General features: G+C 43.6%; 1 protein-coding gene across 4 annotated transcripts in view; it reads right to left on the bottom strand.

The window, feature by feature from the left end:
- LOC132782822 (opioid-binding protein/cell adhesion molecule homolog) overlaps positions 1–24,643 on the bottom strand; it is a 1,106,315-nt gene that overhangs the window by 535,239 nt on the left and 546,433 nt on the right. For 2 of the 4 annotated variants that reach the window (XM_060787768.2, XM_067470764.1), the window contains exon 2: positions 4,238–4,322. In XM_060787768.2, coding sequence (XP_060643751.2) covers positions 4,238–4,322 — 85 coding nt within the window. Of the gene's footprint in view, positions 1–4,237; positions 5,469–24,643 lie in introns of those variants that run through there. The other 2 variants (XM_060787767.2, XM_060787769.2) reach the window with 2 other exon arrangements.

The raw sequence follows: 24,643 nt of genomic DNA, 5'->3' as shown, positions 1-24,643 counted from the left end.
TCCTTTGCTAAAGAAGCAGTAGGACGAGAGCAACCTTCCGCACGAAGCCTCCTTCCCCTCCCTGATGGTTCACTCATTCAATATCTCACCTCTTTCACCTGCACAGACCACGCTGTCTGTGCCCATAAACTCATTACGGACATGAAAAGAGAAGGTCAGCTCTACTGTCTGGCAGAGAAGGAGCCCATCTGTATATAAGCCACCTGTATATTTTGTTCCTCCTTCTCGCACAGCAAAACAGCACAAGGTAAAAATAAAAAAAAGTCATCAGAATTCGTAAGAGGTGCCCCAGGAGTAAATGATTGATTTGATATTAACAGCTTCGTGCAGAGACTGTAAAACCATTGGTGAGGGGTGGGTGGGAAGGAAGGAAGGAAGGAAGGAAAGCTACCGATCTCTGGGAGATATCAGAAGCTCTGGAAACAAGAGACAACCATTGACAAACAAAGCAAGAGGCGGAGAGGCTGGTCTAGGGGCTAGATGGCACTGAATCCAAGTCTTCACACAGGTATACAGCATATAGCTTCTGGATGAACCCTTTCCTGTCTTGAAACCACTTTCAAGGCAAAGCTGGCACCTCAGAGGAATGCAAAGCTTAATTCCAGGTCCTGCCACACAGCCACATAACCCAGAATATCAAGGCAGAAAATTCCTCAATATCTATTTTTAATTGGGTTATCTGAGTCCCCTTCCACACAGCTGAATAAAACCCCACATTATCTACTTTGAACTGGGATAAATGCCAGTGTGGACTCAGATACCTCAGTTCAATGTAGATATTGTGGGTTATTCTGTCTTGATAAAAGAGGTGAAGGTTTCCTCTTGACACTAAGTCTAGTTGTGTCTGACTCTGGGGGGTGGTGCTTATCTCCATTTCGAAGCCGAAGAGCCAGCGTTGTCAGTAAACACCTCCTAGGTCATGTGGCCAGCGTGACTGCATGGAGCACTGTTATCTTCCCGCCAAAACGGTACCTATTGATCTACTCACATTTGCATGTTTTCAAACTTCTAGGTTGGCAGAAGCTGGAGCTAACAGTGGGAGTTTACCCTGCTCCCTGGATTCAACTCTCCAACCTTTGTGTGGAAGGAGCCTAAGTCCACAATGCCATATAGATAAAGGTAAAGGTTTCCTTTTGACATTGTCGATTCGTGTCCAACTCTGGGGCTTGGGGCTCATCTCTATTTCTAAGCTGATGAGCCAGCATTATCTATAGACACCTCCTAGGTCATGTGGCCAGCATGACTGCATGGGATGCCATTACCTTTCTGCCGGAGCAGTACCTATTGCTCTACTCATATTTGCATGTTTTCAAATTGCTAGGTTGGCAAACTCTGGGGCTAACAGCGGGAGCTCACATGGCTCCCTGGATTTGAACCACTGACATTTCAGTCAGCAAGTTCAGCAGATCAGCAGTTTAACCCGCTGCACCACTGGGTGCTCCACACTGCCTTATATTCCAGTTCAAAACAGATAATGTGGGAATTCATTCAGCTGTGTGGAAGGGGCCTGAGTCCACATTGTCATATAATCCAGTTCAATGTGGAACCTTTCTCACCATCAACTGCCTCACAACTGCATTCTTCTACTAACATGGCACAGACACAAACCTGGCAGAGTGGCACTTAGCTCCTTTTAAGTGAGCAAAGGCTCTTCCCTTCTCTCTCTAGCTCTCCTGTCCCTCTCTTGTGTGACAACAACCTACATTGCATCGCTGGTGGCACACTATTCCTCCGCAGAGCTAGCATCCCAGGGCCCTTCCACACAGCCATATAACCCTGAATATCAATGCAGAAAATCCCATAATATCTACTTTGAACTGGGTTATGTGAGTCCACACTGCCATATATCCCAGCTCAAAGCAGGTGATGTGGGGTATTATTCAGCTGTGTGGAAGGGGCCTGTGTCCACACTACCATATACTCCAGTCCAATGTGGATTGTAAACAGTGGAAAACTTCTTACCACCAACTGCCTCATACCTGCATTCTTCTCAGTAGTATGTTTTATTGATTCGCCCATTGGCCATACAAAAACATTTGACAAACATACACATACAGTACAACATAAACATTCTTGTATTGTCTAAGGCTTTCATGGCCAGAATCACTGGGTTGTTGTAGGTTTTTTTGGGCTATATGGCCAGGTTCTAGAAGCATTCTCTCCTGACGTTTTGCCTGCATCTATGGTAGGCATCCTCAGAGATTGTGAGGTCAGGATGCCTGCCCTGAAAAACCTACAGCAACCCAGTGATTCTGCCCCTGAAAGCATTTGATAAAGACTTGGCTCACTTGAAAGGACATCAATGCCAATCAGCCAGGTTTGAGTCTGTGGCGGGAAGTGGGTTCGGAGAAGACTGGTTATGGATTGTTGTAGGTTTCTTGGGCTATATGATCATGTTCTAGAAGCATTCTCTCCTGATGTTTTGCCTGCATCTATGGCAGGCATCCACGGAGGTTGGAAGTTCTGTTGGTGTGTCCACATTGGTTCATCAAGTGCTCTGCTTGGGCTGACACCTCACAACAAAGGATTCCCCCCCCCCCCCCCCCCCCCCCCAGGCACTTGCCTAGTTTCCAACAGATGTCACAACCTCTGAGGATGCCTGCCATAGATGCGGGTAAAACGTCAGGAGAGAATGCTTCTAGAACATGGCCATAAAGCCCGAAAAACCTGCAACAACCCAGTGATTCTGGCCATGAAAGACCTCACAACCTCTGTGCATGCCTGCCAATCATCCAGGTTTGAGTCTGTGGCAGGAAGTGGATTAGGAGAAGAATACGTATGGATTGTTGTAGGTTTCTTGGGCTATATGGTCATGTTCTAGAAGCAGGCATGTAGCTGGGGGGGGGGGGGGGTTGAGGGGCTTCAGCCCCCCCCCCCCCCCCCAAATTCTCATGGTGGTCTGCGAGAAGGCCTTACTGGTACATTATTTAAACTGTTATGTTTATTCATATCATGATCTGATCACCATACTCAATATATCCCATATGCATGGGGGTATTGGGGTAACGATACAAAAGGTTTGCTAGGGTAGACCCTCTTTCACTAAGACTCAGCCCCCCCCCCCCCGAATCAAAGTCTGCTCCCTCCCCCCCAAACAAAATCCTGGCTACGGGCCTGTTTAGAAGCATTCTCTCCTGACCTTTTGCCTGCATCTATGGGCAGGCATCCACAGAGGTTGAGAGTTCTATTGGTGTGTCCAGGTTGGTTCATCAAGTGCTCTGCTCGGGTTGACACCTCCCAACAAAGAATTCTGCCCAGGCACTTCCTAGTTTCCATCAGACGTCACAACCTCTGAGGATGCCTGCCATGGATGCAGGCAAAACGTCAGGAGAGAATGCTTCAGGAACATGGCCATACAGCCTGAAAAACCTACAACAATGCAGTGATTCTGGCTATGAAAGACCTCACAGCTTCTGAGGATGCCTGCCCATAGATGCAGGCAAAATGTCAGGAGAGAATGCTTCAAGAACATGGCCATACAGCCCGAAAAACCTACAACAACCCAGTGATTCTGGCCATGAAATACCTCACAGCCTCTGTGGATGTCTGCCCATAGATGCAGGCAAAACGTCAGGAGAGAATGCTTCAAGAACATGGCCATATAGCCTGAAAAACCTACAACAACCCAGTGATTCTGGCCATGAAATACCTCACAGCCTCTGTGGATGCCTGTCATAGATGCAGGCAAAACGTCAGGAGAGAATGCTTCAGCCCGAAAAACCTACAACAACCTAGTGATTCTGGCCATGAAAGACCTCAGAGCCTCTGTGGATGTCTACCCATTGATGCAGTCAAAACATCAGGAGAGAATGCTTCAAGAACATTGCCATACAGCCCGAAAAACCTACAATAAACCAGAGATTCTGGCCACGAAAGACCTCACAGCCTCTGTGCATGTCTACGCATAGATGCAGGCAAAACGTCAGGAGAGAATGCTTGTAGAGCATGGCCATACAGTCCCGTCACCCCCCTCCAAAAAAAAACTCCATCAACCCACTGAGCCAATGCTGTCCCCTACTCTCTTTAGCTCTCCTGCCCCTCTCTTGTGTGCCTACAACCCACAATAGTGGGACACGATTCCTCTGCAGATCCAGCATCAACCACAACGTTTCCCTAGACCTTTCCCATGCCTGAGCATCCCCCCGCGACGATGGGGCAATGCCCAAAGGCTCCGCCGCACTCGGCGCCACGAGCAACCCGGTGAGAGGAGACCCGTTAGAGAAAGCTGTGCTCCTACCTGAGGGTGGCGCTCTCGCCTTGCTTGACGGTCACGTTGTCCATGGCCTTGGGGAAGGTGGCCTCTCCGCTGCGGACGGGCACTCCTGCGGGCACAAGGAAGAGGAGTCTGAGAGACAGGACCACCAGGCAGCGCCAAGGCAGCGCCACGCACCCCGCCAGCCCCATCCTCGCTCGGGGCAAAAGAGAAGAAGAAGAGCGAGGCTTGGGCGAGGGAGGAGAAGGAAGATAAGAGAGAGAGCTCAGCAGAGGAGAACCCCGAGGAGAGCCAGCCCCGGAGATCCAAGGCTCCCCAACAGCATGGGAATCGGAGGAGGACTTGGGCAAAATGAGTGAGGAAGGAAGGAAGCAAAAGGGAGGGAGGGAGGAAGGTCAAGGCGCTGCTGCTACTGCTGCCGCTGCTGCTTCTTTCTCTCCTCCTCCTCCTCCTCCTCTTCTTCTTCCTCCTCCTCCGTCTGTTTCCCAGATGCCACTTTCCGACTCCGCCGGGCACGCGCTGCGCAGAGCTGGCATCAAAAGTTTATAACCCAAGGAGGAGGAAGGAAGCGCAACTCTCTCTCCCTCTCTGTCTCTCTTTCTTTTCTCTTTCTCTCTCCAAAGAGGGGAAAGGAGAGGCGCAAAGTCTTCCCTCCCCGGCTTAGCAATGGACTTCGGTGCCTTGGCAATTTCCAAAAAGAGAGGAGAATAGCAAGCCTTGTTCAGCACAGGCTCCAAAAGGTCCCCGACTCCCCGACTCAAATGCGCAAATCCAAGAAAAGCAAGAGGGGAAAGGAAAAGGAGGAGAGAATCAGCCCAGGCTGGTGAGGGAAGAAGAAGGGATGCAGAGGATGGGTAAGGAGGAGTCGGAGGAGTCTGCTGCTGAAGCTGAGCCTGGCTCTTGCTCTGTTGCTGCCGTTGCCTCCTTCTTCTCCTTCTCCTCCTCCTGCCTCAAAAGCGGCAGCAGCAGCAGTAACAGCAGCAGCAGCAGCATCCCGGCTGGGCTGTCCGCCTTCCCTGCCAGGAGCATCTCCCCTGCATCCCTCTCGCGCGACATCCCAGGGTTGTCATGGCAGCCACTCCATCCCTGACCCGCGCAGACTGGGCGCCCGGGAAGGAAAGGGTCTCCTTCTTCCTCTCTTTCTCTCTATCTCTGTGTGTCCTCCTCTCTCCTCTTCCTCAGCCCTCCTCTCTAAGCGCCGAGAAGGAGAAGGGATGGGGGCTGCCAAGGCTGAGAAGGAGGCGCAATTGTGTCCAAAAGGGGCCTCCCCCTCCTCCTTCTCCACCCCAAGCAGGGGATAGGGGCTGCCCCATGGCTCAGCCCACAGCCCACCCAGATCTGCAGCAACGCAGCAGCCAAACACAGGCAGATATACACACACATACACACTTTGCAGCCGAATGGAAAACACTGAGCGAGGCAGCCACTGTTGGGATTGGCTCTAGAGCTGTGTTTGGGTCCTGGGGTGTTTTTTTTTGACATTGGGTCACACAGAGCACAGCCTCAGGCAAAGACCCTCCAAGAACTAGGGATGTCCCACCATGCATAGAACAGTGTGAAATAAGAGACTTTCCTCATGTTGCTTGCATGCTTTTGCAACAAATCCAAGAAACAGTCTTAACACTGTAGAGGTTGTGGTCAAAGAGTCCTCCTAAATACCCCAAAGGCACCTGATGCCATCTGATCTTGTCCTCCACCCCATGCAGGGGACAGGGGCTGCCCCATGGCTCAGCCCACAGCCCACCCAGCACTGCAGCAACGCAGCAGCCAAACATGGGTACACACATGCAGATATACACACACATACACACTTGGCAGCCAAATGGAAAACACTGAGCGAGGCAGCTACTGTTGGGATTGGCTCTAGAGCTGTGTTTGGGTCCTGGGGTGTATTTTTTTGACATTGGGTCACACAGAGCACAGCCTCAGGCAAAGACCCTCGAGGAACCAGGGATGTTCCACCATGCATAGAACACTGTGAAATAAGAGACTTTCCTCATGTTTCTTGCATGCTTTTGCAACAGATACATGAAACAGTCTTAGCACTGTAGAGGTTGTGGTCAAAGAGTCCTCCTAAATACCCCAAAGGCACCAGATGCCATCTGATCTTGGAAGCTAAATAGCTTCAACTCTGGTTAAAAGGGAAATCACAAACAAATGCTAGGTTTTGTAGGAGGCACAACTGCGGACAAAAAGGGGGTCCTCCTCCTTCACCCCACGCAGGGGACAAGGGCTGCCCATGGCTCAGCCAACAGCTCACCCAGTGCTGCAGCAACAGAGCAGCCAAACATAGATGGATATACACACACACATACACACTTGGCAGCCGAATGGAAAACACTGAGCAAGGCAGCCACTGTTGGGATTGGCTCTAGAGCTGTGTTTGGGTCCTGTGGTGTTTTATTGACATGCAAGCTTTGGGGTCACACAGGGCTCAGCCTAGGGCAGAGATCCTACAGGAACCAGGGATGTCCCACCATGCACAGAACAGTGTGAAATAAGAGACTTTCCTCATGTTTCTTGCATGCTTTTGCAACAGATACAGGAAACAGTCTTAGCACTGTAGAGGTTGTGGTCAAAGAGTCCTCCTAAATACCCCAAAGGCACCAGATGGCATCTGATTTTGGAAGCTAAACAGCTTCAACTCTGGTTAAATGGATGATCACAAACACTAGGTTCTGTAGGAGGCGCAATTGTGGGCAAAAGGGGCCTCCTCTTTCACCCCACGCAGGGGACAGGGGATGCCCCATGGCTCAGCTGACAGCCCACGCAGTGCTGCAGCAACGCAGCAGTCAAACACGGGTACACATAGGCGGATACACACATACATACACACTTGGCAGCTGAATTGAAAACACTGAGCGAGGCAGCCATTCCAGGGCTGTGTATGTGTCCTGGGGTGTTTTTCTGACATGTAAGCTTTTGGATCACACAGAGCACAGCCTTAGGCAGAGACCCTCCAGAAACAAGGGATGATACACCATACATAGCACAGTGGGTCTCAACCTTTCTAATGCCACAACCCCTTGCACCAATGTTTCTCAACCTGGGGGACGGGACCCCTGGGGGGTCACGAGGGGGTGTCAGAGGGGTTGCCAAAGTCCACCAGATAACACAGTATTTTCTGTTGCTCATGGGGGTTCTGTTTGGGAAGTTTGGCCCAATTCTGTCATGGTGGGGTTCAGAATGCTCTTTAATTGTAGGTGAACTATAAATCCCAGCAACTGCAACTTCCAAATATCAAGGTCTACTTTCCCCAAACTCCACCAGTGTTCACATTTGGCATTTTGAATATTCATGCCAAGTTTGGTCCAGATTTGTCATCGTTTAGCATCCTCAATGCTCTCTGGATGTAGGTGAACTAAAAATCCAAAACTCAAGGTCAATGCCCACCATACCCTTCCAGAATTTTCTGTTGGTCATGGGAGTTTGGTTCAATTCCATGCCAAGTTTGGTTCAATTCCATCATTGGTAGAGTTAAGAATGCTCTTTGATTGTAGGTGAACTATAAATCCCTGCAACTACAACTCCCAAAAGACAAAATCAGTCCCACCCTAACCTCACCAGTATTCAAATTTGGGTGTATCAGGTATTTGTGCCAAATTTGGTCCAATGAATGAAAATACCTTCTGCATATCAGATATTTACATGACAATTCATAACTAGCAAAATTAGAGTTATGAAGTACCAATGAAAATAATGTTATATTTGGGGGTCTCCACAATGTGAGGAACTGTATTAAGGGGTCATGGTAGTAGGAAGGTGGTTTATACAGTTCCTCATGTTGTGCTGACCCCCCAACCATAAAATTATTTTCGTTGCTACTTCATAAACTAATTTTGCTACTGTTATGAATCATAATATACATACCTGATATGCAGGATGTATTTCATTCACTGGACCAAATTTGGCATAAATACCCAATACATCCAAATTTGAATACTGATGGAATTGGAGGGGGGAGGGATTGATTTTGTCATTTGGGAGTTGTAGTTGCTGGGATTTATAGTTCACCTAAAATCAAGAAGTATTCTGAACTCCACCAACGATGTACTTGAGCCAATCTTGGCACACAGAACTTCCATGGCCAACAGAAAATACTGAGTTTGGTGGGCATTCACCTTGAGTTTTGGATGTTGTAGTTCACCTACATCCAGAGAGCACTGTGGACTCAAACAATGATGGATCTGGACCAAACTTGGTACGAAAACTCAATGTGCCCAAATGTGAACACTGGTGGAGTTTGAGGAAAATAGACTTGACAATTGGGAGTTGTAGTTGCTGGGATTTATAGTTCACCTACAATCAAAGAGCATCCTGAACTCCACTAATGATGGAATTGAACCAAACTTGGTACACAGAACTCCCATGACCAACAGAAAATACTGTGTTTTCTGGTGGACTTTGGCGACCCCTCTGACACCCTCTCATAACCCCCTCCAGGGGTCCCGAACCCCAGGTTGAGAAACACTGGCACAAAAGGAGATCATGCTCCAATCTATCTCTTTTTTGTGAGACGAAAGTCAAGAATTCATGGTCAGAAGAAAGAGGAATCTCAGTAGTGGCTGATTGGCGGCTCTCACAGCAGGAATCTACTTCAAATTCAAATGAGCTATCCAAGGTGCTGAACTTCTTAAAGACCAGGTTCCAGCAGTCTAAAATGCAAAGTTCTTGTACTATCCTATTGTCATGATACCCTAGTCTCCCAGTTGAGGGGTTTAGCAAAGCACAAAGCTGGCCATCTTCTGCTGGTTTTGAAGATGCTTCCGGCTTTTCCCAACCTTTCCCCACATGACAAAGGGCTGCATGGGCTAATGCTGAGGACCATGCTGAGGAGCTTGTCTCTTTACCTTGAGCATTAAGCCTGCTCTGAGAAAGTGCACAGAGGATCAGAGCTGTAGCAAACAACTATTGAGTTGAAAAGCCATTTGGAAGCTATCTTGGGAGACTTGAGAGTTATTTTGGAAGTCATCTAATCCAACCTCACTGCAAACATATCACGCAAATATTTGCTCAGAACTGGGTCCCACTGGCATTCAGGCACGCAGAGGGAGAAGGGTAGCCCCAAGCTTGTGGAAAAAATAAGAGCAGTTGTTGTGGTATCTACACAGATGGGGAGATCACAGATTTTACAAGATGAGAAGGAAGCTACAGGCTCCAATTAACATTCTAACCCCTTCTCTGCTTTTCTCGGATTCTGTAACCCCAAAGAGTTAGGAGAAGAAAAAAAATTCAGTAGAGGAATGAGACTGACGTAGGGGAACGTTCCCAGGAAGGTTTGCAAGAAACTCATTGTTGGATTAACCCATATTAAAATGCAATAAAGAGAAAGACGGCACATATTTTAAAGCACATTTTTCTTTGGGATCACCAGATTTGACAAATGCATATCTAACATGGTTTGCAAAACCAGGTTTTCTTCAATTAAAAAAAATCTGCCCAGATCACACTGGTTTTTGCATCTCTGAGCCGAGATTCTGTACAGCAAGGCCTCAGACACGTTCAGCGGGGTTTGCAAAGATAACTCGCTCAGGAAAAACAAATACAAATAAATGCAGCTACTACAACTTCCTGACACAGCTAGAGGCTTTAGAGTATTAAAAATGGGGAAGTCCTTGGAGACCCAATTTGTGAGAATATGTGAAAGATGGAAGAGAGAGACAAAAGAAAAAGAAAAACTGTGAAAGGGGAGGAGTGGCAGCGCTGTGGCTTTTCTCCACCCCCTTCAACCAAGCACTCAAGTCCCCTGATCCCAGAGAAACTACTTCTTTCAGTAATGAGGAGGGCCGCCTCTCCTTTTTCTGCCATAGCTTCCTTTTATAGTACCATATCTTCATTTAGCAGTTCAAAAACATATATTTAGAACCATAGAATCACAGAGTTGGAAGTAACCACATGGACCACCTAGTCCAACTCCCTGATATGCAGGAAAAGCACAATCAAAGGACTCCTGACAGATGGACATCCAGCCTCTGTTTAAAAGCTTCCAAGGAAGGAGCTTCCACTACTCTCTGAGGCACAGAGTTCCACAGCTGAATAGCTCTTACAGTCATGAGGTTCTTCCTAATGTTTAGGTGGAATCTCCTTTACTGTAATTTTTGTTAGGCTATGAGAAAGGGTGTAGGCAATGCATCCAAGAGGGCAATTATGAAAGGCTATGGGGGCTGCATTAGCACCTTTGGAAAGCAAACTCCCTCATTGCAGTCACCACTGGAAAAAAATATTGGGCTCTAAAGTCTCTCTGAAGGGGCTATTTTTTGCCACATTTGGTGTGGGCTTGCTGAACCAAATTAGGCTTGGGAGAAGCCTTTAATTGAACATAGAAATACAATTATTATTATCCTTTGTTTTGTGTATTTTCATATGTATTTTATAGAAATATGTTTTACTGTTTATCTTTTATAGAAATATATACTTAATATCTGTATTAGTGGTATTTTTACAATGTTAATGTGTTTTAATTATTCTGTAACCCACCTCAGGCCATGAGGAGAGGAAGATAATAATAATAATAATAATAATAATAATAATAATAATAATAATAAATCACACAGTCCTAAATGCTTGGAAAGCGTATGTTTGATACGAAATCCAGCGTATAGATCTCGTTTGCTGTGACATACTGTGTTTTGTGTCAGTAATAATAATAATAATAATAATAATAATAATAATAGTTATAGAAAATGACTTCTGAATTCAGACAGACAGAGTTTTGGAGCACAATACTCCTGACCTCATGATCGTGTTAAAAACAAAGTATGGCTCATTGAGATTGCAATCCCAGGTGACAGCAGGATTGAAGAGAAACAACTGGAAAAGCTGACACGATATGAAGATTTAAAGATCAAACTTCAAAGACACTGGCACAAGCCACTCAAGCTGGTCCCAGTGGTGATCGGCACACTGGGTGCAGTGCCTGAAGACCTTGGCCTGCACTTAAACACAATTGGTGCTGACAAAATTATCATCTGCCAGCTGCAAAAGGCCACCTTACTGGGATCTGCATGCATTATTCGCCGATACATCACACAGTCCTAGACATTTGGGAACTGTCTGATGTGTGATCCAATACAACAGCCAGCAGAGTGATCTTGTCTGCTGTGGACTCATCTTGTTGTGTTTCTAATAATAATAATAATAATAATAATAATAATAATAATAATAACAACAACAACAACAACAACAACAACAATAATAGGAAGTGAGTGTTTTCGAACTCTCCGAGAATGCATTTTGGGATGAAATAAATTAAAAACAAATGCAAGAAAAAAATGGGGGAAAAACTATCCCCTCTGGGTCCAGAGGATTCTCCAAATATTATGGAAATGCCCTCCATACCCCATGGAAGTCATTTTGGAGTGTTTTTAAACAACTCTTTGGAGGGGTTATAGCTACATTTTGCACACCCAAGTCTAAATTATTTTAAGAACTGCTGTGTGCTGGCACAGACAAGACTGATCTCTGTGAATCCATGGTGACAGGCAGATTCTAACGGGCATTTCATCAAGTGCCACTTTCCTCATCTTTCAGCTTGCAGCCTTTGCCCATCTTCTCCATGACAAACGGCCAATAGCAGCAGACTTCTTCTTGGCAACTTACTACCCATGCGGGGACATGAGATAAACCTCCCACAAGGATGGTAAAACATCAAAACATCCCCTGGGCAACATCCTTGCAGATGGCCAATTATCTCACACCAGAAGCAACTTGCAGTTTCTCAAGTCGTTCCTGACATGAAAAAAAAATACCCTAAAAGTGAAGTAGACTGAGGTTCAGAAAAGTCAGGGCATGAGCCCAGAGAGCAGGGCTGGAGAATCTATGGTTCTCCAGATGCTGCTCGGCTTCAGTCTCCAACAGCCTTAACCCGGCTGGCCAATGACTGAGATTTGATGGGATAAGAAGATTTCTGACCTCTGGGGTGGGGGGCAAAATCTTCCCGTCCATCTTTAGAAAGGATGGCATTGGCTTTGTGCAAAGTTCACACTGGTGTTTACATTTTAAAAATGTATTATTCATCTATGAAGCTCAGAGCACTGTCAGAGCTTCTAACACAATTATTTCATACCTGTAATTGTAAATTGCAATTACAGTTGTAAATCATAATTGTAAATTGTAATTGTAATTGTAAATGTAAGCCACTTGGGGTCCCATATTGAAGGCAGACAGGCTATAAATCAAATAAAAGGGAGGGTGCAAAACAAACTGCATTGTTGTTGGAAGCCTTCATGTGGTTTCTGGCTTATGGCGACCCTAAGGGAAACTTCTCACAGGCTTTTCTCGGCAAGATTTGTTCAGCAGGGACTTTCCTTTGTCTTCCTTTGGGGCTGAGAGAGTGTGAGTCCTAGTCTAATGCTTAAAGCACTGCCTCACCTTTAAATATATTAGCATCTATTAATATTTAGATTTCAACTTGATATGCTATATATGTTCTTTTTTATTAGATCTTTTGTAAAAAAAAAACATTTTCTATTTTGTTTTTTTGTCTTTGCATTTGGAAAACTAATTATTTTATTTAAAGTTCCTTTTGGGAGTACAGCTCCCATGATCCATGCTTGCTAGCGGATTCTGGTATCTGTAGCCCATCTGGCCTTGTTCTTGTTTTCTCAATACAACGATTTTGAGGTAGACTAGGGGTCCTTCCAGACAGGGCCTATATTCCAGAATATCAAGGCAGAAAATCCCACAATATCTGCTTTGAACTGGGTTATCTGGGTTATCTGGGTTATCTGGGTCCACACTGCCATGTATTCAGCTGTGTGGAGGGAGCCTAGATTTGAGAAGAAAAAATAGAGCAAGAACACTACATTTCACCAGGATTGTGGCGCAGCTGGCTGAGTGTCAGCTGCATTAAGATTACATGAGTTCATGAGTTCGAAGCCAGCCCGGGTTGGAGTGGGTTTTCAACCAATTGTGTAGCCTGTTGTCAACCTTTGCAACCCAAAAGACAGTTGCATTTGTCAAGTAGGAAAATTAGGTACCACCTTAAAGTGTGGGGAGCCTAAATTTTACTAACTTATGAGGCCATAAAAAAAGACTCCAGCAAGTACTCCAGCAAAAAGCATGTGGGGAATGAGGAAGTACTTCATCAGTGTTGCAGATGGACAATGAAAGCGACAGCTCCCCTGGCGGCCAGAAAAAGTTAAATAGCCTCTGTGTATGTCTGTATATCAGGGTCGTAGCCAGAAAAAAATTCGGGGAGGGTTGACAATTTCAGAGGAGGGGGTTGAAAATTTCGGGGAGAGTTGAAATTTTTTTGGGGGGGGGTGTTGAAACCTGCCTCCTAGCTCACGCTGAGGCAAAGAGCACAGCAGTGGGCAGAGCTGCCTTCAATAGCCTGCAGCTCTGCCCCTGTCAACCACCTCCACCAAGTCTGGCCTCCTTAATGAGAGCATTCAACACACACACACCCAACTTGGTTGCTTCACTACTTCAGCTATTGCTGCAAGTAATGACAGTGTGAATAAATTGTCAATATTTGCTTGAGATAGTGCTTACAGTTCTGGAGGGACTCTTAATTTTTTTGCATCTTATAGACTTAGCATGAGGATTTGGTTAACCAGTTAAAATTCATGAGTAAACCAGGTTTTTTAAAACAAATCTGAAACATTTCGGGGGGGGGGGGGGTTGAACCCCCTCGCTACAGGCCTGCTGTATATGTTTGTATGTCAAAATTGGCATTGAATGTTTGCCATATATGTGTACACTGTAATCCGCCCTGACTCCCCTGCGGGGTGAGAAGGGCGGAATATAAAAGCTGTAAATAAATAAATAAAAATAAAATTTTACAGCAGAAAATCTCATAATATCTGTATTGAACTGGGTTATCTGAGTCCACATTGCCATATGTGGACTCAGATTATCCAGTTCAATATACAAGTGCCATACAGGGAGCACACCACCCCCCTGCTATGTCAGCTCCACAGACTGCCAGTCCATTTCCGAGCACAATTCAAAGTGCTGGTCTTGGCCTATAAAGCCCTATATGGCTCCAGCCCAGATTGCTTGTCCCAATGTCTCCCTCTATGTCCTGCCTCGTAGTTTAAGATCCATTGGGGAGGCCCTGCTCTTTGTTCTACAGGCTTCACAAACACATCTGGTGGGACGAGGGACAGGGCCTTCTCGGTGCTGACCCCCCGCTTGTGGAATTTGCTCCCCAGCGAGATTAGATTGGCATCCTCCCTCCTTTCCTTTAGGAAAAAAGTGAAATCATGGTTTTGGAACCAGGCTTTTGGCTAGCAGGCACAACGGCACTTTGGACATTGAACTGGACCATATGATTGTTATGATGACGGAAATGGCTATGTGACTGTATAATTAATGTTATTGTTTTAATCTTTTGTTATATTATGATATTGTGGCATCTAATTGTTGCCAGTGTTGGCCACTCTGAGTCCCCCTTTGGGGTTGAGAAGGGCAAGGTAGAAATGTTGTAAATAAAATAATAAAATAAATATATTCCAGTTCAAAGCAGATAGTGTGGGATTTTATTCAGCTCTGTGGAAAGGGCTTTGTGACGGCACGAGTGGCGCCACCTATGTATAGAACTGTTAGTTGTAAGACTTAAACTGTTGTATCATGCTTAATCCTGCCCCTTTTTACACTGTTTATAGTTGTATGGATTGGTTGCTTGTATCTGTCAATCACTACTGTTTGGCTCCACCTCTTCCTGCAAGAGGGGAGAACTTCCTTTTTCTTCTTCATTCTGCCATCAGAGTTCGTACCATATGGATGTGAGTAAGAGACTTGATTCTTAAGGACCCAGATTTAAGTTACCTCTTAGCACCACTTCTGAGGTTTTTTACCCCTGGGACTCATGTTTTATGTCCAGATCGTCCTGGACAATTATTGAGGAGACCCAGGCGCCTTCAAGCCGGTTCTTTTGGCACCAAAGGAAGATCCTGAATCTTCAAAACATAGGCCATCTGAACTGGGGTTGTGGTTTGCTCTGGCATTCACAGCCATTGAGGAAAGAGGAAACTTGGTGAGGCTTCTCAGCTTCAAACCCCTTGGACCCAGGACTAATTGAGACTGTAACGTATGTTTTCCTTCACCCCTCTAAAGTTTTCCAGCTCATTGCTTTGAAGAAATGACTTTGTGATAAATAAAACTTATCTTGAGCTATTTACAGTGTTTTGAGTTTTTGGGAGTTCCAGTTTCCTATAGGAGGGCAAGAAGCAATCCCCTGGGGGAAAGATGCCACGTCCATCCCTCCTTTATTGAGAATAATAGCCCCCAGGCGTGACGGCACAGGCCTAGACTTGAGAAGAAAGACTAGAGCAACATTTCACAGCAAATCAGGATTAGAACCAAAGCTTTTGCAGCTGAATCCCTTCAATGTGTTGGTTCTCATACTTTGCTTTGCACTCTTCCAGCATCCTATAAACCCTTGAATCAAACCCAGTGCTACAGTATCAGATTCAACTGCTTAATGAATGGACTGGCCTTAGCGAAAAGGTGTACTTTAAGATGGATTTACAGAACCATGCTCAAACCTATTCTAATCTGTTCAGATTTCCTTGTTTAAAACATGCTGGTTAATTAACCTGAAGCTTGTTCTCAATCAACAGCACAGATTAGAATCACCCGTTACATGCTCTTTGGGAAAGTAAATACAAGATGGTGATCCATGCTTTTACGACCCTGAGGTGTACAAAGGGAGCAAAGGGGCAAATACTTCCTATCCTGCAATCTTAATACAAATGCTCCCAGATGAGGAACGTGAACTTTCGAGCAGATTGTTTAATCAGTGGTGGCGGCGAAGGGGGAGCTGCGTGACCCACAAGATGAGACAGCAGCCATAGCAATAGGCCAATGCGGCAGTCTTCTGCTCATTCCTTAAGAGCAAACTCCTTTGAATTCAGAAAAGATGTCCTAGACAACAAGGCTAGAATTGCATCCCATGGCTTTAAACTTATAGAGGTTGAATATTTCACATCTGAAAAGTTTGGGACCAGAGGTTTTTGGGATTTTGGATTTTTTTTCAGATTTTGAGATCCTTGTATAGGCAATGAGATATTGTGAAGATGGGACCCAGGTCTAAACACAAAATTCATTTCTGTTTCATATAAACCTTATGCACACAGCTTGAAGTGAATATTGGGTAAGGTAAAAGGTAGTCCCCTGACATTAAGTCCAGTCATGTCTGACTCTGGGGTGTGGTGCTCATCTCCATTTCTAAGCCGAAGAGCCAGCATTGTCCGTAGACACCTCCAAGGTCATGTGGCCAGCATGACTGCATGGAGCGCCGTTACCTTCCAGCCGGAGTGGTACCTATTGATCTACTCACATTTGCATGTTTTCGAACTGCTAGGTTGGCAGAAGCTAGGGCTGACAGCGGAAGCTCACGCCGCTCCCCGGAATCGAACCTGTGACCTTTCGATCAACAAGCTCAGCAGCTCAGTGCTGTAACCCACTGTGCCACCGGGGGCTCCTGAATATTGGGTACTATATCTTTAATAATAATAGTAATAGTAATAATAATAATAATAATAATAATAATAAAATTTTATTTGTACCCCGCTACCATCTCCCCAAGGGACTCGGTGCGGCTTACATGAGACCAAGCCCACAACACATCAATAAACAAAAGCAATAACAATAAATCAATACAAAACAGTTAAAATAAACTCAAAAACAAAAAATACACAATAAGCAATAAACAATAACAATATCAAAAATAGCATTTAAAAACCTATGGCCGGGCCAAATGTAATAATTCAAATTTAAAATTAAAAAAGTGCTGGGCATGAACAAGGTAATAATAATTTAATAAAATAATAATTTAATAATAATAAAATAATAGGTTAATAATAATTTAATAATAATAATAATAATAATAATAATAATAATAATAATAATAGTAATTTAATAATTTTGTGCATGAAGCAAAGTTTATGTCCCATTAGAAGAGAAAAGTGTTACTATCTCAGCCATCCATGTGGACCATTTTGAAGTAGTTAGAAATTCTGGATAATATATGCTCAACCTGTATGGACACCATGGGGATACACCCCAATGGGCGCATTCAGGCTTAACATGAAGACACATACACATGGATAGAAAAACAGTGTGCCCCATACAATATTATACTCCAAAAGAGAAGAAGACATTATCCTAGGGAAATTGCTACAAGGCTTCCCAGCTGGCCCTCTCATCCTCTCCAACTGCTGTGATTTGGTAGTGATAGTCCTAAATACTGTCCTGGTATTTAAGCTGTTTTTAACATTTCCAAGTTTGTCTCTCCTGCCTCCTTTGTCCTCAGCTTTCTTCAATTGCTGCAAATCAATGGTTCCCAACCTGTGGTCCATGGAGCACCAGTGGTCCTCAGGAACAAAAATATAGTCCATGGTCATACCATTACTACACTGTTGCCTTGAAACCACACAGCAACGAGAGCTACTGTTTTCATGAAACCCGCTTAAAGTGCCAAGGCAATGGAGATGTTGGGAGGGGAGATGCTGATTACTTACAAAAGATTACTACTACTATTACATCAGCTCTAGATTATTAAATATGGTTTTCTGAGGGCAAGCAGATGGTGAATATGCTTGCCTGGGTGGCATATGTTCTGTATCAGAAACTAGAGCTGATGTGGTCTATCCAATGCAAATTTAGAATCAGGACCTCAAATAACCCAACCAAATCTAAAGTTGACCAAAAACTGATTCATAACCCCTTTGGTCCCTGGTTTAAAACAAAAAGTTGGGAACCACTGCTGTAAATGAATGCAAAGTGCAAAAGTAGGCAACAGGGAATGGAAAGGACAGGAGAAATCTTGTCCTTCCCAGTAGAATCAAGGGAGAGAAAATCACTACAGTCTCTTCTAGCTTCTCATTCATATCTTTTGCCATCTTGAATGCACTCGGATGTAGCTAGGCCTAATTGGCATGCCCTCTCCATCTATTGTTGAACGCTTTCATGGCCGGAATCACTGGCCATGGGTTGGGTTGTATGGCCATTTTCTAGAAGCATTCTCTCATGATGTTTCACCTGCATCTATGGCAGGCATCCTCAGAGGTTGTGAGGTCTGTTGGAAACTAGGAAAATAGATATATAAATGCAATTTTCCTAGTTTCTAATAGACCTCACAATCTCTGAGGATGCTTGCCACAGATGCATGCAGAGAGAATGCTTCTGGAACATGGCCATACAGCCCGAAAAACCTACAACAATCCTCTCTATCTGTTACATGGGGGAGTTGGCTTATTTTGCCTAATGTTTTCACTTACTCTTCTTCTCACCAAGGTTTACTTTTCAGAAAGACTGATATAGGAGGCAGTATCCAACCCTTTGAACTTCAGCAGGTGATACAAGCAATGGGCTAAGATGAACCACAGATGTGGCCACCAATAGAAGCATTTGCCTCAGTAGCTTTTGTGGTTAGGTGCTCTCATAGGGGAGGAAAAAAGAGAGAAAGAGTCATCATGCGAACTGCAATATAACCCCTGCATCCATGGAGAATACAATCCCAGACTTTGAGTGGATAGTGAACCTTATTGAGATGAAGGACTTCCAATCCAGGAATATTATAAAGTCACATTGGAAGATGTAGAAAAATGCATATGAGAAGGCATATTTTGTCAGACATGGATAAATTAAATCATGGATACCAGTGTCATGGTTACAGGGGTCATAGTGCATCTTGTTTTCAAAACCTAATGTTTTCCAGGGTTTGGAAGAACTAGAGATTATTATGCTATCCAAACAGACGGCCATTCAGAGCAATGCAAAGAGAACAGACCCGCACACACTCAAGCACAACACACACACACACAGAAAAGTAGGCAGGCTTTAGTGGCTGCTTCAGGAATTTTCTGGTCTGTTGGGTAAATCGGTGTTTACCCCTCGGGATAAGAAGCTGTTGACACATAGAGCCTGTTTTAGAAAGACTGCTGGAAAACCAGAGTGTGATGCATAAAAGTGAGATTTATACACAAACAAAGGCTGTCTGGGTACATGTTAAATTTGGTAGAAATGATGAGCTAGCCACCAGAGACAAGAATATTCAAAGCTGCTAATACTTGGGGGAGGATGATGCATATGCCCTTATAGCAAGGAAGTAAATAATATTTGTAGCTTTTTTCCCTTCCTCTCAATGAGAAGAGTATCTCAGGAGACTGAAAAGCCCCTTTAGGGTGGAAATTGTCAATTGTTGTAAGATTAAAGATATATTTACAGGCCTCTCTATGCATATCTTTTTCATTTCTGGACATTTAAAAAAATCATTGTCAATTTTTAAGGACCCCTTTTCCCAAAACAAGCATTTTGGGGGGAAAATAGTTTGGATATAAATGATGTTTCCCTCTAACAGATTCACTTTAAATTTAGTCAATATAATGTTGATTGTTATTATTATTATTTCTCTGCATTTTTTTTCCACAAAAAGTCCTGACATCATCAGAGATGAACAAAAACTTGCAATCTCAACCAGCTGAACTGAAACTTTTTTAAATTGCTTCATAAGAGAATGAAATAAGCTAAGATTTGCATTCCAATCAAAACAACAAATTGAATGCCCAACAGCATCCTATATCTAAAGGAAGGGAAGACAGGAAAAATGTTGGGCTGGGCAAGCAACGTCCAATTCACCAGCCTGTTCTGCTTGGAATTCAATTATGTTTTCCTTCTCTCCATTAATGCTATGCACTTTCTGTACCAATCAACCTCATTTTGGCCTCAGCAAAGTAATCACCCTTGCATCCCCTTTAACCTGCACCTCACTGCTGCTGCCATTATTACTGATTTCTTCAGCTGAATCTACATTCACCTGGCAAAAATTGAAGTTCTCCCATTTGAAGCGGATACCTTGGTAACTCGCCCACAATTTCTAGCTTACTCTTTGAAACATATTCAGGGTAGCCATGCTCTCTATGCAGCAAAATACAACATCTAATTTCCACTATACTGATGATAATTGAATTAATTTGATTGTCCTTGTCTCAGTTTCTTCATGACAGGAAGGAGACTGACCTCTGTCTACGCTGGGATCCCACCAAACCAATTGAATCATAACAAAAACAATGGTTTGCTGCATTGAACATTTAGGGGTCACATGATTCCCACTTCTGGTGTTGTATAGAATAAAATAATGTGAAGTTTTGGCTCTACCTTTTCCTCTCCTCTGCTTTAATTCCCCTGTTTATATGCCTTTCCAATAGTGTAGATAACTTCCTTTGTATTAGTTTTTGGGTGGAGTTAAAATCTCAACAGACGCCAAATTTAGTTGGTCTATTCCATTTCCCTACACAAAGCTCTTTGCCAGACTCCCCCTCTTTTCTACAGCTGAGCTACTGTGATTTAGGCTTGGTATTATCTGGTAATCCTAGGCCCAAGCAATTCAAACAGGCATTCTTAGCTGCTGCATTTAGCTGTATTATTATACCAGCAGTCCAATGGACAACAGAAGCTTTTAGCCAGCCGAAGCTTCACAGGAAAGAAGATTGTTTATAAGCAACAACTTGTAATTATCACTTTACACCAGAGGCAAAAGACTTCCAAAGATTCCAGAAAAATGACTACAACCAGCAAAGGCTCCTTTTGTAATGTATTTTTAAAATTACCTTATGATAGTCTCATGTAGAGTTAACCCTTTATTCATCTTGTTTGCAGTAAATTCATTTGGTTATCTTTTCACCTTGCCTAAAGTGCCTATGTCTGCTAAGGGTTTTAATCTTAACAGAAGGTATCAGATGGCCTCCGAGTAAAGCCAGACAATATAGTTTCCCCAAAGACTTGGGTATGCCATCACAAATAATAATAGTAATAGTAATAGTAATAATAATAATAATAATAATAATAATAATAATTTTATTTATATACCACCCTATCTCCCCAAGAGGACTCAGGGCAGTTTCCAACATAAAGCAAAACATTCAATTGTCAAAGGAAAAACCAAACAGCAAAATTAAACATTATTAAACATAAAAATAAATCCTATTAAAACAGTCACAAAAAATTAAAATCCATTTTCAATTTTACTCCATCAGTATAGATTATATCTCCTAGAAACAGGGGTCCCCAAACTAAGGCCTGTGGCCAGGTACAGCCTTCCAAGGTCCTTTACTCACCCCCACCCTAAACTTTAGGATTAAAGTCACCCTAAGTCTGAAATGACTTGAAGGTACACAAGAACAACAACAATAATCCTAACTGGACTATCTCATCAGCCAAAAGCAGGCTCACACTTTCCATTGACATGCTGGTAAATTTATGTTGGGTGTTTTTGTGTGTCGGGAGCAACTTGTGAAACTGCAAGTCACTTCTGGTGTGAGAGAATTGGCCGTCTGCAAGTACTTTGCCCAGGAGATGCCCAGATGTTTTACCATCCTCTGCGAGGCTTTTCTCATGTCCCCACATGAGAAGGTGAAGCTGACAGATGGGAGTTCACCCCACTCCCTGGATTCAAACAGCTGACCTTTTGGTCAGCAGTCCTGCCGGCACAAGGGTTTGACCCACTGCACCACTGAGGGCTCCAGTTTATGTTTGTTAGAATTGTTCTTCATTCTAAATATTGTACTGTACTGTTTTCTTGCATTGCAAATAAGATATGTGCAGTGTACATAGGAATTTGTTCATGTTTTTTTTCAAACTATAGTCTGCCCCACCAACAGTTTGGAGAGAACGTGAACTGACCCACTGCTTAAAAAGTTTGAAGACCCCTGCTATGGAGAGTGTAACACTGAATATAGTAGGAAGCAAGAAGGAATTGCAACATGAATATTCCTGTCCAAGTATCCATCCAGGAATGACCTTCTCCAAAATATCCATTTCTAATCATCTGCTTTTGCATTCAAATCATCCCTGACAGATGGCCATCCAGCCTTTCCCATTTTCCATTTTCCTCCTCCCAGCCAGTCAAATAATGACCATTGAACATACCATATTTTTTATACTTCTTGTCGATACTTCTTTCTCCTGCAAAAAATTACTGCTATTCTAACTACCGAAGTAGTTTACTTTTAGTGCAGCCTTTTCTATCCAACATCAGATGAAGTGGCCAGACAATTCCAGATCAAAAGCCGGGGTGGGAACCAATGGACTCTCCCTTGGTGTTCTGCCTTAGCAGCTAATATACAGAGACATTCTGCCTTTCAAGACAGAAGTTGAATTCAATTATCACAGCTAATGTCTTTGGCTGAGTGCAAATGATTTACATAACTTTAAAGTGGGTAATGAAGACATTGAAATACTCAAATATTTCTTATACTTTGGCTCAGTCATTAATCAAAATGGACATTGCAGACGAGGAATCAGAAAGTGTTGGAAATGCAACTATGAAGGAACTAGATAAGATGCTCGATTGTACTGACATATCATTAAATACAGAAGTTAGAATCATCCAGGCTATCATCTTTCAGGTTTCTATGTATGGTTGGGAAAACTGGACAGTGAAAAAGCAGACAGGAAGAACATTAGGTCATTTGAAATTTGGTGCTGGAGAGGAGTTTTGTGGATACACAGACTGCGAAGAAGTCAAATGAATAGGTCTTATAGCAAACGAAGCCTGAACTCTGACTAGAAGCGAAGATGACTAAACTGAGATGGCATGACTCATTGGAAAAGATGACAGTGTTTGGTAATGTGGAAAATAGTAGGGAAAAGAGAGAGATACATTAACGATGGGATGATTCAATCAAGGAAGCCAAGACCCTATGTTTGCAATTGAGGACCAAGGGTCTTAGAGGTTTCTCATTCCATAGGGTCAGATAATAACAAAGGTCAAATTGTGTCATTTGGATAGTAATTTGGCATATTTTATACCTGCAGTACCTACAAGTTTTTCTGGATATCATAGTATTTTGTCTTCTTGAGAACATCAATGCTTCCTGCTTCAACATCTAGATCAGTGTTTCTCAACCTGGGGGTCGGGACCCCTGGAGGGGTTGTGAGGGGGTGTCAGAGGGGTCACCAAAGACCACCAGAAAATACTGTATTTTCTGTTGGTCGTGGAGGTTTTGTGTGGGAAGTTTGGCCCAATTCAATTGTTGGTAGGGTTCAGAATGCTCTTTGATTGTAGGTGAACTATACATCCCAGCAACTACAACTCCCAAATGTCAAGGTCTATTTTCCCCATACTCCACTAGTGTTTACATTTGGGCATATTGAGAATTTGTGCCAAGTTTGGACCAGATCCATCATTATTTGAGTCCACAGTGCTCTCTGGATGTAGGTAAACTACAACTCCCAAAGCTCAAGGTCAGTGCCCACCAAACCCTTTCAGTATTTTCTGTTGGTCATGGGAGTTCTGTGTGCCAAGTTTGATTCAGTTCCATTGCTGGTGGAATTCAGAATGCTCTTTGATTGTAGGTGAACTATAAATCCCAGCAGCTACAACTCCCACAGGACAAAATCAATAACCTCCCCCAATCCTACCAGTATTCAAATTTGAGTGTATTGGGTATTTGTGCCAAATTTGGTCCAGTATATGAAAATACATCCTGCCTATCAGATATTTACATTACTATTCATAACAGCAGCAAAATGACAGTTATGAAATAGCAACGAAACTTATTTTATGGTTGGCGGTCACCATAACATGAGGAAGCGTATTATGGGGTCATGGCATTAGGAAGGTTGAGAACCACTGATCTAGATGTTCCTGTTCAACATCTTTATTAATGACTTAAAGGAAGGGTTAGAAGGCATGATGATCAAGTTCACAGATGATACCAAATTGGGAGGGATAGCTAATACTCCAGAAGACAGGAGTAGAATTCAAACCAATCTTAACAGATTATAGAGATGGGCCAAAATTAACAAAAGGAAGTTCAACAGGGACAAATGCAAGAAACTCCACTTAGGCAGAAAAAAAAGAAAGGCAAAGATACAGAATGGGAGATGCCTGGCTGAACAGCAGCACGTGTGAAAAAGGTCTTGGAGTGCTCGTGGACAGGAAGTTAAACATAAGTCAACAATGAAAGCCAATGGGATTTTGACCTGCATAAATAGGAGTATAGTTTCAAGATCCAGGGAAGTCATGGTAACCCTCTATTCTGGCTTGGTCAGACCACACATGGAATACTGTGCCTAATTCTGGGCACCACATTTTAAGGGAGATGTTGACACACTGGAATATGTCCAGAGAAGAGCGACTAAAATGATCAAATGTTTGGAGAACAAGACTTATGAGGAGCAGCTTGAAGAACTGGGCATGTTTAGCATGCAGAGGCTGAGAGGAGACATGATGGTCATATATGTGAAAGGAAGTCATAGGGAGGAGGGAGCAAGCGTGTTTTCTACTGCCCTGCAGATTAGGACACAGGACAATAGCTTCAAATTGCAGGAAAGGCGATTTCACCTGAACATGCACAATGGAGGACCTCCTTATAGTAACACCAGAAGCACTCCAAGTGGCCAGTTATTGGTCAAAGGACATTTAATCAACTATCAAGCTTGCAAACTTTGTGTTTTGTTTGTTTGTTTGTTAAAAAA

This window comes from Anolis sagrei, chromosome 7, assembly GCF_037176765.1.
Source record: "Anolis sagrei isolate rAnoSag1 chromosome 7, rAnoSag1.mat, whole genome shotgun sequence".
Lineage (NCBI taxonomy): Eukaryota > Metazoa > Chordata > Lepidosauria > Squamata > Dactyloidae > Anolis > Anolis sagrei.
The sequence above is the reverse complement of the archived record's forward strand: the minus strand, read 5'-3'. Positions and strand labels throughout refer to the sequence as shown.